This window comes from Neolamprologus multifasciatus, chromosome 18 (genome assembly GCF_963576455.1).
Source record: "Neolamprologus multifasciatus chromosome 18, fNeoMul1.2, whole genome shotgun sequence".
Classification (NCBI taxonomy): Eukaryota; Metazoa; Chordata; class Actinopteri; order Cichliformes; family Cichlidae; genus Neolamprologus; species Neolamprologus multifasciatus.
Genome location: NC_140456.1, coordinates 4,832,638 through 4,848,214, shown reverse-complemented (window position 1 = coordinate 4,848,214; position 15,577 = coordinate 4,832,638). Strand labels below are relative to the sequence as shown.

Here is a 15,577-nt window from a genome sequence, read left to right as displayed (position 1 = left end):
ACAGATTTCTGTACAAATGTACACTGATAAGAATAGAAATCTGTAGACAGATTTCTATTCTTATCAAAAAAAAATTCTCATCAAAAACTTTATTTTTTTGTCCCAGTCCAGCCCTGTATGCAGCTCATCTGCAGTCTGGTGTTACCTACATCTTCCTATTCAGAAGGCAGAATTTCAGAGTTCTGAGTACAATCGAAAGCACCACGGCTGCAGTTTTTCTGTTGGATGTAAAAAGCAGGCTAGAATCATGCAGCGGTCAACGAAGGTCCAGGCGTGGGATTTCTCTCGTGGAAATATGTATTATCTTTTCCTTTCTATTGGTAGGTGGCACAGTGCACTTGTGGCAAGTAAGCAAGCTAGACGACTGGCAGTCTGGCTGGGTATCCAGTTACGGAAGCAACACATTAACAAGAGAATTCTGAGTAAAACCAGTTACTTTCCCTAGTAAGTTACTTTGAAAGTAACGAGTAACTTGAAATAACTGAGTTACTTTTGACAGAAGTAACTAGTAATGTAACTAAGTTACTAATTTAAAGTAACTTACCCAACACTGGTATTTTATTCATCGGTTAAATTGTGTTCATATTTTTTAACAATAAGTAGGAGGACAGAAATACAGTGAAAGATTAGTTTCAGTTAAGGACATTCTTTTACCATGCTCCCATTACTGCTAAGGACCTTCAGAATGACACAAATGATGAAGTGTCAGGAAATGTATTTTTTTTTAAAGACACATAGTTAATTTAATTATTTTAGTATCATGTCATGAATAATATTTTCTGACCAAACAGGCTCAGACAGCATTATTCAGAAGGATATCAGAACTGGAGCAGTGAGATACAGACAGGTGACAAATTAAAGGAAAACGCTTCTTAGTGAGCTTTTTGTGTACCATGTGCCCTCAGAACAGCCACAACTACTAACTAACAGATGTCTGTGAAGGTTCTCAGTCATCCAGGTCATCGTAGTCTAAGGAGCTTGGAAAGAAAAGCGTCTGGATTTCTTTGAGTTTCTTGAAGACGTTTCACCTCTCATCCAAGAAGCTTCTTCAGTTCTAAGGTCAAATGGTGGAGAGTCCCAGATTTAAACCTAGTGGGAGTTTCCCCCCAAAGAGGAACAAAGGACACCCTGATGATCCTCTACCTAATCACATAAACCAAGGTGTGAAAGCGGGTGTGGGTCACAATCAGCCACAATCCACACTCATACAATCTAGTAAGAGTGGCTGGATCCAGGCAACTAACCGCTCTTACTGGATTGTATGATGTCATCTCAACAAGAACAAATTAAGTTGCTGAATTTCATGCAGATGCTACATGATTTAATTACGTTCACCATAGAAACATGGAATTATTTAGTTCAAATTACAAGTTTGGATCTTATGCATGTAACAACCACCCAATTTCATTTTTGTGATTCGACTCACGAAATTCACAAGATCACATTAGATGTCAAACCACAGGAAAATCAGTGGGGTTACAAGAGGCAGACAACCATACACACACCACGTGTATGCTGTTACTATTTCTTATGGTTTAACTTGTCAAGGACAACAACATAAAGCATCATCAAGCATAGCTTTCCTACTTTTGTTAAGTCTGTATTGACAGATTAATGCCGTGGTGGTTCGTGCTGTTGCCTCAGAGCAAGAAGATCCTGGGTTCAAATCCACAAAGTGGTGAAGTTTGCAGTGGGTTCTCTCTGCGTACTCTGGTTTCCTCCACAGTTAAAAGTCATGCAGTTGTAAGGGTAACTGGTTATTCTAAATTGCCCAAAGGTGTTAAAGTGCAAATGATTGTTTGTCTCTGTATGATAGACTGGCAACCTGTCCAGTCTGTACCCTGTCCCTCTTGCCCTATCACTTCTGCAGCCCAGATAAAGATAAGAAGATGGGTGGATTGGAAGTTGCTGTAAATCCAATGATTTTTTTTGTTGAACATTACTTAATATGAATACAACAGACTACAGACATAAGTTACATTTCATTCATTCAACAAGATTATCATTGGTGTAACAAACAAATATTTTACTAGTTCATGTAACAAGACTGATTTGATGTGCCAAAGTGTTTAAACAATATGAGATGGATTTAAATACATTTAATTAGACTAACGTGGTGCAAACATGTTGATTGAACAAAAGTCAAATTAATTGAATGTTAATGTTAATATTATGTTAAACCTACACACATATATCATGTTGACACAACACAATCAAGATGGATTAATATAACATGATTTGTTTAGATGGAATATAAGTGGCAAGATAAAATTACGTTCATCCAATGAATTATTTTTTTTGAGTGTGTGTTAAAAGACTTAAGAAAACTATTCATTTTTTTTTAAATTTAAGCATACATCCTTTGTGTTTATTCTGCATTCACTAAATTATTTTTGCATAAATGTCAGTTACAACCTTAAATACAAAGTTGAAAAAATGTAATTGCAACCAGGCTATCAAGTAGTTGCGATTAAACGCGATTAATTTCAGAAAATTGTGCGATTAATTGGTAATTTTTTTAAAATCTATTGACAGCACTACTAATCACATTAACTCATTTTCTTTAAACACCGCGTCTCTGTGGCTTTCAAACCCCAAAACGGGCTGCACTAAAAACTGGTCCACCCATAGAATTGGGTCTCACAGCGCAAGCAGAGTAATATAGTGTACACTGTTAAGTGCCAGGAGGATTGCCGTGATTTATACGTGGTAATTAATGGTCATTAATCGGTAGTCATTGATCAATGGTCATGACAGTTTGCATATTAATGATTATGAAACTGACCTCACAGCCCATTGTTCGTCAGTGGTCCTAGTTTCAGTCCTTATTCAAATATACTGTTTATAAGGTTCGGGAAACCTGCAGTCAGCTGAGACTGAAGAAGTCACTTGGATGAGCGATGAAACGTTTCTCCTACTGAAAATGCCACGTCCAGATGAACAGAATCAACTTTATGGGACTGTTAAAATATTCTTTTTAAAAGAATCTACCAAGTCTTCTAAATTAGTTTAATCATTTTATTCATTTTAGGTATTCACATACTCCATATAAAGACAGAAAATAGGGAATAGGTTGTAAAGACTGAGCTAAGAACAAATATAGAACATATACGTTTTGCAGTTTTAGTTACAAAAATAAGAAAATTCAAATTGGCTCAAAAACAAAAATTGAGCAACAATAATAGAGCATTTTAACTTCTTTTCCTTCATCTCAGTGCAGACATCACACATTTTACACTGATCGTTTGCTGTCCTCTGCTGTTTGTTATTCAAGTTGTTTTTGACATTTACAGTGGGATGCAAAAGTTTGGGCAACCTTGTTAATCTGTAAATCCAATAAACACTTCTCAAATATCACTGTGTGTGTCTCCTATATGATATATTTAACTGACATTTTTGTATTGAAACAACCAACGATTTATACAGGAAAATAATGACTATTAACAAGGTTGACCAAACTTTTGCATCCCACTGTAACTCTTACAGTACTAAACCTTTTCTCATCTGTGATAATATAGAGCCCAAACAGACAGGACATGCACAATGTCACCTTCAGTGTCAGTCACACTGAATAAAAACTAGTATAAAGGTAAAAATGCACATCCCATTAGTGCAGAGGTCTACAGTGACTGCAGACAAGGTGCTCTGATTGTTGCAGAATCTACAATATATGCTTATGCTCTAGTAACTGTAATTCAGTATCTCTAAACTGTGTGTATTACAAATAGTTTTCATTCATTTCTAAAAAAAAAAAAAGTTTCTTATAACACATGTAACTGTCAAGCTGATACTAATTTTATTTATTAACATGACCTGGGAGAAGGAATTTTTTCAATGTGTGTTTTGCTAAATAATTTGATGCCCTGTCAGTATTTTTCATTTTAATGACATGTAATTGTTAACCATATTTTTGTAGTGCTGTTTCCTGTTTTATGATCTTCATTCAAATAAGTGGTAAATATTAAAGTAACAGTGAGTTTTATAATATAGTATTTTCATCATTTATAAGTACAACAATTGTGTTTATATGTTTTAACAATAAATAGGCGGACAGAAATCAAGTGACTAAGTTTGAAAACTAAGTTGTTGTTTGTTTATTGTGTTTTTTGTTTTTTCCCCCCACCATCTTCTATATACTACGATCTAGGGACCTTCAGAATGATACAAAAAGTATTCAGTCACGTGGTTGAAGATTCTATTGTGTCATACATAATGTTTTCTGACCAAACAGCTTCAGACGCCATTTTTCAGAAGCACAAGAGATCAGAACCAGCTCAGCAACAAAGACAAGTGGGAATGGGAAATTAAAGGCTTTTTATTAAGTTGTTTGTGTACCATGTGCCTTTAGAATAGCTCCAGTGTTTCATGATATTGATTCTGCAAGTCTCTGAAACTGTCAGGATCTGACGGCGCCCTAACCGGTCGACCTGCCTGTGTATATATTTGTGTGCGTGTGTATGTGTCTCTCCTATCACCCTGTCTTCCCCTCCGGCTCCGCTGTGTGTTAGGAGGTAACCTAGCAACAGGCTACCTCCGACCCGGAAGTGCTGTCGCCCGGAGCTGCCGCACCTGCAGCCAATCCACCAGCTGCTGCCCATCTTCAGCAGGGCTACTTAATGGTGTGGCTGAGCGACAGACAGCGCTGGAGTATTGCACTAAGCCTGGTAGTGTTTTCGAGTCGCTAACGTTATTGAAGTACTGTCTGATCTTCGTACTCGTTTTGCTGTCGTGTGTGTGTTCACCCAGGGATTGACGGAGGATTTACGGACACAAAGGAAGCACTTGGAGGAGAGACGGGCACTCACTACCACGCACGGGCTTACACGGAAGGAGGGACGCACTATCACCATCGTTGCACATTTGAACTGTTGTCACCTTGCTGCACTGTAAATAAATGCACTGTCATTATTTCTGAGCTCCGCGCCTGAGTCCACTCTTTAACAACCGTGACAGAAACTCTAAAGGAGAAATGAACACAGTTCTATAAAAACAACTACAAAAAACCCCTTCATTTTGTGTTTTGATTATGGTGGTGAGAACATTTTCTTCAGTCCAAAATCTGCCAGAGGTGTGCTGCTGGGTTGAGATTTGTGATTGCCAAAGCATATGATTAACATCATTTTCTTAGTCCTCAAATGTTCAGTGACCCCACTTCAGTCCAGTCCCATCACAGTAGAGATAATTTTGCTTTATAAAGGTGAAGTGGAAAAAGGTGTGGTTATTGATTTCACATGGGCTGGTCAGAAACTTGCTGATCTACTGGGAGTTTCCCGCACAACCTGTCAGGGCAGGACACACAACTCCAAAGCACAAAGTAAAACTCAAAACAGCTTTGTAGTTGAACAATAGTGTTAAGCCTGGGCGGGCCCAAAAGCAGACACGGGAGAGAAAACAAAAGGCGAGCCATTTATTAGGCTGAATCCACAAACAGAAAACAAGGCAAAGCAAGCTGGAGAAAAACTAAACTGAAATCTAAACTGGGATAACTTAAAATTAGCTATCAAAACTGTGACAAGACAACATGAACAGAAGCATAAAAGAAACGTGAGACCTGGAATAACATAATGCAAGACGAACAGACAACCCGACAGAGGGAGACAACAACAGAGAGGCTGAGACAATATATATACACACACGTTGATAAGGGCACAAGAAACAGGTGGGAAAACAGCTGAAATTAATCACACACTAAAGTAAAAGAAAAGATCACAGAATAGCTAATATTTTTGTGTATGTACAAAATAAAAACAGAAAGGTTAGGTCTTCTAAACAGATAAAATGTAATTATGCATTTCTTTCCTAATGTGCAAAGTGATGATAAATTCTGTGTGATAAAGGAAACAATCCTAATTTCACTGTTAAGGCCCATGAAGTGGAAGACACAATATACGAATACATCAATACAAATATTCCCTAAATATTTAGAGCAAAGAAAAGTTTACATTTTCATGTGGTGAAGCATTTTTGTTAATAAAAAAACACCATGAGCAATGATAGGGTCCATGGCTAGATATACAAAGGAAAGAAGACCACCTAAAAAACTTAAAAACAAAACAAAACTAGAATGTATCACCCATAATGGTTGACTGAGAGCTGAACTCTATGCAATGTAGAAATTGGCAAAAATGATGGAGAGAAAATAAAATGCAGACTTTAAACCCACAACACTATATAAGAGTTCAGTTTATTTTGGTTTAATGAACTCAGCAAAATCTCCATAACTGTTGTAAAACCTTACTCCAGTGTAGAGCGGCTGAGTGAATGTGGTCTGGACTCTGTGGAGGAGACTCACGGTTTTGGAGACACTGTAGAAGGACAAAATACCTGCTCTGTGATCCAGGTACACTCCTACTCTGGAGGACCCAACATCTGAAATGGGAGTTTCAGTGTTGTTATGCCAAAATGTATAACTGTTTTTGGAACAATGTAATGCCCAAGATTTGTCATTATGTCCAAATCCACATTTATTTCCACCCTTTGCTCTGCTGATGTTCTTGTAGGCAACTGCTACATAAACTCGCCCTTTCCTCTCCACTTCCCAGTAACAACGTCCAGTCAGACTCTGTTCACTCAGGACCTGCCACCATCCAGTAAATTTGTCTGGATGATCCAAAAAGGATTGTTGATGATTCATTAAAGTTACTCTTCTGTTCCCCTCTGATAATAACAGCTGTTTGTGTGCTGTGTTTGGATCTAGTGTGATTTTGCATAAATATTTTAAGAATTCAGCTCTGGTCTGTGGCTCTGGCTCCACTTCAGTGACTGTCAGTGAGATGTTTGTCCATTCCTCTCTCAGAATGTCCTGTAGTTTATCTCTGACCTCTGACACAGCTGCTGTCACATCCTCAAAGTAGCTCAGAGGACGGATATTGATGCTGGATGAGTCTGTAGACTCACTGAGTGCTGACAGTGAGGGGTAGTTGTGTAGAAAGTGGATGTGATCCTCTGTGTGTGAGAGCTGCTTCAGCTCAGCATCTTTCCTCTTCAGCTCAGTGATCTCCTGCTCCAGCTTCTCCTGAAGCTCTTTGACTCGACTCACTTCAGTTTCCTGCTGGGATCTGATCTGCTGCTTCACATCAGAGCTTCTTTTCTGGATGACATGGATCAGCTCAGTGAAGATCTTCTCACTGTGCTCCACTGTTTGATCAGCAGACTGATTGATGGCCTCCACCTCCTGTTGAAGCAGCTTCACATCTTTCTCTCTGTCCTGGATTCTCTGCTGGATGTTTTGTCGACTCACCTCCAGCTCTCTCTGCCTCTCAGTCCTTTCTGCTGCAGCTGAGACTGTGTCGTGGCCTTTATGTTCATCCACAGAGCAGAGATAACAGATACTCTGCTGATCAGTACGGCAGAACATCTTCATCACCTCATCATGACGAGAGCAGATGTTCTCCTGGAGCTTCTTGGAGGGCTCCACCAGCTTGTGTTTCTTTAATGGAGCCACATCATAATGAGGTTGAAGGTGTTTCTCACAGTAAGATGCCAGACAGACTAAACAAGATTTCACAGCTTTTAACTTCATCTCAATGCAGACATCACAGGCCACATCTTCAGGTCCAGCATAGCAGTGATCAGCAGGAGCAGCTTGGAGTCCAGTCTTCTTCAGCTGCTCCACTAAAACTGCTAACATGGTGTTTTTCACCAGGACAGGCCTCGGTGTGAAAGTCTGTCGGCACTGAGGGCAGCTGTAGATTTTCTTCTTGTCCTCTCCATCCCAAAATCCATTAATACACTTCATACAGTAGCTGTGTCCACAGGGAATAGTCACTGGCTCCTTCAGTAGATCCAAACAGATCGAACAAGAGAAGGTTTCTTGGTCCAGCTGAACTCCTTTCTGCGCCATTTCTACTCTCAGTGTCAGTGACTGTGTGAGTTTCACTTCCTTATAACTGAAACTAATGCAGTTAATGGGGCCTGTCAGCTCTTCCATGTCACCACATGCTGGTTACACCCATCTTCAAAGTTGAGATCAGAAGGGGAGGGAACACAGAAATATGTGGACAGAGAGGAGGTGCTGAGTCAGAGAGTGGGAGGAAGTGGGAGGTTTATCAGACTGTGTGTCATTAACACTTTTTATAACAGAGCATTTTTCACATTTTAAAAATACTATACTACTTTGATTTTTGCCTTTATTTATCATTTCTAGTCTTTTGGTTTCTTTATCTGAGTTGTGCCTGCTGGTTTCTGTTCTGTGTTGTCTCCCCTGTCTGCTGTATCCCCATGTCAAGTCTGCGTCTCTGTGTTATGTTTCTAGTTTTACTTTGAAAGTCCGTGTCTCATGTTAATGTGTCTGGTTTTGCTTCCTTTGTCTTTTTAGGCCTGAGTTTCTGTCCAGCCACCTGTTGCTGCTGGAGGGTCCAAGAGGCCCGTCCAGCAACCTGCCTCTGCTGGAGGGTCCGAGAGGCCCATCCATCCTTCTGCCTCCGCTGGAGGGTCCGAGAGGCCCGTTTAGCAACCTGCCTCTGCTGGAGGGTCTGAGAGGCCCATCCAGTCTTCGTCGCCTGCAGCGCCACCATCAGTAGCTCCCACGCCATCGCCTGCAGTGCCACCACCTGCTCCTCCATCTGCAGCCCCCCCGCTGTTGATGCAGTGCCACCGCCTGCTTCTTCATCTGCAGCTTCCACGCTGTCGTCGCCTGGTCCTGCCTCGCCTGGTCATGAATAAACACTATGTAGAGGGGGAAATGTACATACCAAGTCTACATTTGCACAAAAGTCTACAGGAGAAGCAGCAAAAGTGCAGACATTCTGTGCAGATACTCTGTACAGATGCTAGTGTTAGAAATTCTCAAGTAAAAGTAGAAATACTGATTCAACTTCTTTACTCAAGTAAAGATGAAAAAGTAAGCAAGAACAAAGCAAAAGTAAAAATCAAGTTTTTTGCTGGATGTCAAACATATGAAAGACTCTTGAGCATATTTATTTAGCAAAATCCACAATGGTATAGCCATGCAAAATAAAAGATGCCCAAGTGTGCACCCTCATGCTTGTCTTTGAACTGTATGTGAAGTGTACATCTACAGCTGAAAAGAGACTGTTTCCGTAATTCGTGAATCTACTGATTTGTTTTTAATGTGACACTTTTTTTTCATGAACTGCAGATGATGAAATCCTCTTTATTTGAGAAAATATATCCTTATACTAGTAACAACTTCTTTACTATGTGAATAAACTATTTGAACAACTAAATCAGAATCAGAATATTTTATTGATTCTGATTCTGATTTAGCTAGTGGGTTCAGAGTGAAATCCAATTCACACACACAGATAAACACAAGGACAACATGCAAATCACACAGAAAGGCCTTGCACAGTTGCACAGTGCTGGAGGCCTTAAAGCCTTTCAATAGATATAAGAAGATGGTTAAGGCAAGAGATTACTATTTTGTCTTTTACATTGGTGCAAATGGAGGAATAAATGCCAAAAAAAAGAAAGAAGGTTTTTAAAAATGACCACGTAAAACAGTTCAAGTGCCTCTGTGTTTACGGAGAGAAGGGGATATATGTGGCGGGCAGATGGTCGCTTCACCAATGACCTGGGCTACTTTGAGCTGGTTAACATCAACGACAAACGTAAGACTAAGTGCACAGACACAATTGATAATCTGGACAATAAGAAAATCCAGATATGTTTTCCACAGGGAGCAATACAGAAATAAAAGATGTAAAACAAGTAGCCATCCTGGGCAACAGAAACAGCAGAATCCTCCACATGCATCAAATATTGCAGAGCGCAGATATCAGTCACAGATGCAATGGAATCAATCTAAAAACAGCAATCAAAGAAACATTGCAGCAACATTGGCTTGAGGAGGTTTATGACCTACTTTGTCAGCATAAAGAGTAGATTCCTCCGAAATTCTTTCCAGGAAGCACTGAAATACAGGAATGAGAACTTTGGAAAGATCCGACAATCTTTGTTGTTATCTGTTTGTGCTGCTTTTTAAAGGAACAATTGGATTGTTTATAATTTGCAAGAGTACATGTATTTGTTTGGTTGATTTAGCAGAAGCACTGTGGAAAATTTTACAAGGACGTGCGCTTACATCCATGTAACAGTACAAGAGAGGCACGGCTCAGCAGGTTCTGAGGTACCTGTTTACAAAATGTTGTATCCTATCTAAAGATTCTTTACAATTTTACATTGAGAAACATTATTCTTGAAATATTTGACCTGTATAAAGTATCATGTCTTAAATGTATTTCATTCATTTTTGAACCATAAGACTAACAAACTGAAATGTAACAGGAGGGAACTTAAATACTGACTTAGCTAAACTCTATGACACACGAGGGGAAAACAAAATAGCTGCCATATAACTACCTAACACAAAACAATTAAGCAAACTCCAAACACCCCCCTGGCAATTAAGCATGTTGTTCGGTCCAATGAGGCTGTCAGCAGTACTTCAGATCCCCCAGCCTTTTGCCAACCAGGAAGGAGAAGCCAAACCCGCAGGTATCTCAAACAAAGAGAGACGTATTAATAAAACATAGAATATAAATTTGACCATGCAGTGTTGATATGGGTGCACTCCATATAAACATTGTAAGGTGTGATGGAAAAAGTAAACTAATTTCATAAAGAAACAATATAATAGACAATAAATAAAATATATTTAAAGTAGGGACTGCAAAGTAAACTAAAGTGAAGCAAACTAGTGGTGAGGTGTGGAGCTTACCATGTGTGGCTTGGCATCACAAACACAAAGCCAACAACAAAATGCAAAGATGAAAATCACCGCAAGAAGTTTTTAAAGCAATCAAACCACTATGAATTCTACTTTAGAAACAAGAACAGATAGAAACGAAGGCTGCGACCTGACTGGTTACACGTTTGTTACCTGTTGAAGTTCAGAGTCTGGCTGCTGTGCTGGGGTCGGCATTGCTCAGCTTTAACATCACTCTGGGTTCTTGGCTAGCTTAGTGTTGGTTGTCTGTGCAAAGTTGTGTTAGCAGGATCATGCAGCTGTTTCTGTCCTGGACACAGTTTACACTTTACCATCTCACGCTTATCCTTTTGTTTAATAAAAATAAAAGTCCAAGCTGTAGACTGTGCCACTATTTTCCTCCTGCAGCACACACAATGAGATAAATTCCACAAATTTACCCACTTGAAACCAGTTCTCTACAAGAACTTGATTCTTTTATATAATTCAATTCATTTTTATTGATTTGGCGCCAAATCCCAACAGTTACGTCAAGGCACTTTATGTTGTAATGTTTTCTTGTTGTCATGTCTGTCGTTGTCCACCAGGTGTCTGCTTTGGATCATTTTTTCCTGTGTAACTGTTGTTTTACACCAGTGATCAGAGTTTTGTTTGTTGGTTTTTTGTGGTTTGTTTCTTTGTTTGGATTTGTTTTTATCCACATTTGTACATATGTCTGTATATTTTCACCAATAGCTATGACAGGAGATGGGACAACCCTGGAAAAGTAGTGCCAAAACAACCATCTATGCCTAAATGTCTCCAAGACAAAGGAGGTGTTTTAGTTAAATGAAAGGGGCGAATCACTCATCTCCCAGAGATTCACGAATCTCACACCGGCAGGCTAAGAGAGCAGTCCATATCTGACTGAAGAGAATAAAAATCTAGGACAGAGAGGCTGTGAGTCACAACCAGTAATGCTGATGCTGCACCGAGAGACCATGGGAAAAACTGATAAGTTTGCAGTTTATAAATATGAAATTAAACACTTCAGTGCTTTAAAATGTTTAATAACTTTGTCCATGATGACCTAAATTAAAAAACTCTATATACTGATTGAAAGAAAAACATTGCTTTAAAAATCAACAAGTATGAGATTGACTGATGAATCTTCCTCTGGTCTAAACATGAACTTTGTGGGGTTTTAGGAGGAAGATTTCTTCAGTTATTCCCTCAAGATTATTTTAGCATTTTTCCTATCATACTTGACTGAGACCCTGGAATGAAGACAGAAAAAAACTTTTTTTTCAACAACGTTTTATTTGTAATTATAATAATATTAAATTTCTTCATGTAGTGAATTTTAAAAACAATGGACAATCTCATCTTGATTACTCCTTAAAACTAGAGTTTCATAATACCTCATTTGTCATGACTTAACTAAAAAAAGTCTTCCAGTTATACATTTCTTTCCACGTGTATAAAGTGATGATCACTACTCATTTAGAGATCAGCTCTTTTTATGCAGTGAAATGTTTTTGTAGATGAAAATAATCATGAGCAGTCATAGCCTCCATGGCTAAACAGACTTAGGAACAGCTCGTTATAAAACACTCAATAACATCATTCAACATCTAGAAGATTTTGGGGTAACACCCATAATGATCGATTTACAGCTGATCTCTGTGCACAGCCAAAATGTCACAACAGTGATGAAACTAAAATACAGATCCACAATATGAAAGACTTTAATCTATTTCAGTGTGACGAACTCAGCAATATCTCCATAATTATAGTAAAGACTCACTCCAGCATAGAGCGGCTGAGTGAATGTGGTCTGGACTCTGTGGAGGAGAGTCATGGTTTCAGAGACGCTGTAGAAGGACAAAATACCTGCTCTGTGATCCAGGTACACTCCTACTCTGGAGGAATGAGGACCTGAGACAGGAGTTTGGATGTTGTTGTGCCAAAATATATAACTGTTTTTGTTGCAATCTAATGCCCAGGATTTTTCATCGTGCCCAAACCAACATTCATCCTGTGCTGTCCTGATATTTTTAGATGCAACTGCTACAATAACTCCTCTTCCTCTCCTTAACACTTCCCAGTAACAACGTTCAGTTAGACTCTCTCTACTAACGACCTGTTTGTAAGAAGTGAATCTGTATGGATGATCAAAATAAGACTCATGATAAAACAATAATGTGACTCTTCTGTTCCCCTCTGATAATAACAGCTGTGTGTTTGCTGTGTTTGGATCCAGTGTGATTTCCTTTGAATGTTTTAAGAATCTATCTCTGGTCTTTGGCTCTGGTTGTGACAGTAAAACATCCACTTCAGTGACTGTCAGTGAGATGTTTGTCCATTCCTCTCTCAGAATGTCCTGTAGTTTATCTCTGACCTCTGACACAGCTGCTGTCACATCCTCAAAGTAGCTCAGAGGACGGATATTGATGCTGGATGAGTCTGTAGACTCACTGAGTGCTGACAGTGAGGGGTAGTTGTGTAGAAACTGGATGTGATCCTCTGTGTGTGAGAGCTGCTTCAGCTCAGCATCTTTCCTCTTCAGCTCAGTGATCTCCTGCTCCAGCTTCTCCTGAAGCTCTTTGACTCGACTCACTTCAGTTTCCTGCTGGGATCTGATCTGCTGCTTCACATCAGAGCTTCTTTTCTGGATGAGATGGATCAGCTCAGTGAAGATCTTCTCACTGTGCTCCACTGTTTGATCAGCAGACTGATTGATGGCCTCCACCTCCTGTTGAAGCAGCTTCACATCTTTCTCTCTGTCCTGGATTCTTTGCTGGATGTTTTGTCGACTCACCTCCAGCTCTCTCTGCCTCTCAGTCCTTTCTGCTGCAGCTGAGACTGTGTCGTGGCCTTTATGTTCATCCACAGGGCAGAGATAACAGATAATCTGCTGATCAGTACGGCAGAACATCTTCATCACCTCATCGTGACGAAAGCAGATGTTCTCCTGGAGCTTCTTGGAGGGCTCCACCAGCTTGTGTTTCTTTAATGGAGCCACATCATAATGAGGCTGAAGGTGTTCCTTACAGTAAGAAACCAAACACACTAGACAAGATTTCACAGCTTTTAGCTTCATGCCAGTGCAGAAATCACAGGCCACATCTTCAGGTCCAGCATAGCAGTGATCAGCAGGAGCAGCTTGGAGTCCAGTCTTCTTCAGCTGCTCCACTAAAACTGCTAACATGGTGTTTTTCACCAGGACAGGCCTTGGTGTGAAAGTCTGTCTGCACTGAGGGCAGCTGTAGATTTTCTTCTCGTCCTCTCCATCCCAAAATCCATTAATACAGTTCATGCAGTAGCTGTGTCCACAGGGAATAGTCACCGGATCCTTCAGTAGATCCAAACAGATCGAACAAGAGAAAGTTTCTCGGTCCAGCTGAACTCCTTTCTGCGCCATTTCTCGTCTCAGTATCAGCGACTGTGTGAGTTTCACTTCCGTATAAATGAAACTAATCTGAGCTCTGATCTAAACAACATGTGTTGCTGCTGTGAATGTGGCCTGTGAGCTCTTACAGATTGCCACATGTTGCTTACACCCATCTACAAAGTTGAGATCAGAAGGGGAGGGAACAAGTGAACATGAGGACAGAGAGGAGGTGCTGAGTCAGAGAGCGGGGGGGGGGGGGGGGGGGGTTATGGGGCAGTGACTCATTACAGGAAGCCAAGAGATGTGTGTCTAACACTTCTGCAGTCACTGCAGACAATTAAATACTCTGATGGCAGAGTTTACAGTCTGATATGCTCTGATAACTTTGATTTAGTGCTGCTGAGCTTTGTGTGTTGTAAACTATTATCTATTGTTTGTGATAGCTTGTTGTTTCTTATAACATGTATGACTGTCAAGCTGACACTAATTGTCTTTTATTGGCATATACTTTGTTGTGCAGTCAGAAACCCTGACCAGGAGTCTTTCACTGAGGTTTCCTGCTTGTTTCTAAACACTCTGCATCAGAGTTTATGTCCAAAACTCTCAAAATGTCAGAAAATAATTATCTAGAAAGAATTTCACCCATATCTGTAAAATTAAAACAAATAGAAATAAAAGGAGCAGATTTAAAAATGAAGAGAAAATCCCTTTATTGATTCATCTGGTGACACAGCTGATTAAACCTCAGTATGTCTATTTATAAAATGCTTTGTACAGGCATATAATCACTAAGTACAGTAATAATAATAATAGACAAAGGGCTGTGCTCTGAACCCATTCCTACACTCACTCTACACCCATGACATTATTAGCTCTTTTTGGGGGAAAAAGAGCTAATAACATAACTGAGAGGTTTTCAGGATTGAGTTCACTTGCTGATGAGATAGCCCTGGAAAATTATTGCCAAAACGAGCATTTATGCCTGAATATCTCAGAAAGAAAGGCGGTTATTGTGAATTACATGAAGGTGGAGGAGCATTCACCTGCTGGTACTCATGAATAACTCAACTGTGGAAACAGTGGACAGCTTTAAATACTTCCGAATACCAGTGTTGGGGAGTAACGGAATACATGTACCGCCGTTACGTATTTAAAATACAAAATATGAGTAACTGTATTCCGTTACAGTTACCGTTTAAAAAGGTGGTATTTAGAATACAGTTACTTTGTTGAAATAAATGGATTACACGGCGGTACTTCCCTGTTTCATATTGTCGCGGGTCAGGACTGTTTGGGTTTTGTTTGACAGCTACGTTCTGTTGTTCCCAGTGTTGCCAACTCCTTAGTAAGGAAAATCGCTATTGGCTGTCCTAAAAGTCGCTAGAAGTCGCCAAATGACGTCATCACCTAATTTGCATATTTTGTCATACTAATGTAATTGTAACCTACGTTGTTGGAGAGAGAAATAACGTTGTGGAAGAGACATAAAGTGAGTAAAAAACGTCCTAAATGCAGTTAGAATTTATTTAGAACTA

General features: G+C 39.7%; 2 protein-coding genes across 3 annotated transcripts; both read right to left on the bottom strand.

The window, feature by feature from the left end:
• Positions 1 to 5,391: 5,391 nt before the first annotated feature.
• LOC146497149 (tripartite motif-containing protein 16-like) lies at positions 5,392 to 7,877 on the bottom strand. Its single transcript, XM_085140778.1, has one exon. It carries the CDS (start codon positions 7,841 to 7,843, stop codon positions 6,185 to 6,187), a length of 1,659 nt encoding a protein of 552 aa, XP_084996904.1. The 5' UTR covers positions 7,844 to 7,877; the 3' UTR covers positions 5,392 to 6,184.
• A 3,097-nt stretch (positions 7,878 to 10,974) lies between these two features.
• LOC146497148 (E3 ubiquitin/ISG15 ligase TRIM25-like) lies at positions 10,975 to 15,494 on the bottom strand. 2 transcript variants are annotated; one of them, XM_085140738.1, is made up of 2 exons: positions 13,269 to 15,494; positions 12,401 to 12,570 (listed from the first exon to the last, which is right to left on the bottom strand). In XM_085140738.1, the coding sequence occupies exons 1-2, from the start codon at positions 14,070 to 14,072 to the stop codon at positions 12,514 to 12,516; spliced, it is 861 nt and encodes a 286-aa protein (XP_084996864.1). In that variant the 5' UTR covers positions 14,073 to 15,494; the 3' UTR covers positions 12,401 to 12,513. The 2 variants fall into 2 exon arrangements, with proteins under 2 accessions (XP_084996863.1, XP_084996864.1); XM_085140737.1 differs by having other exon boundaries at positions 10,975 to 14,197.
• Between the last annotated feature and the right edge of the window lie 83 nt (positions 15,495 to 15,577).

Excerpts from the sequence above, each read along its gene's own strand:
- LOC146497148 (XM_085140737.1), bottom strand. The coding sequence starts at position 14,072 with ATGGCGCAGAAAGGAGTTCAGCTGGACCGAGAAACTTTCTCTTGTTCG.
- LOC146497149 (XM_085140778.1), bottom strand. The coding sequence starts at position 7,843 with ATGGCGCAGAAAGGAGTTCAGCTGGACCAAGAAACCTTCTCTTGTTCG.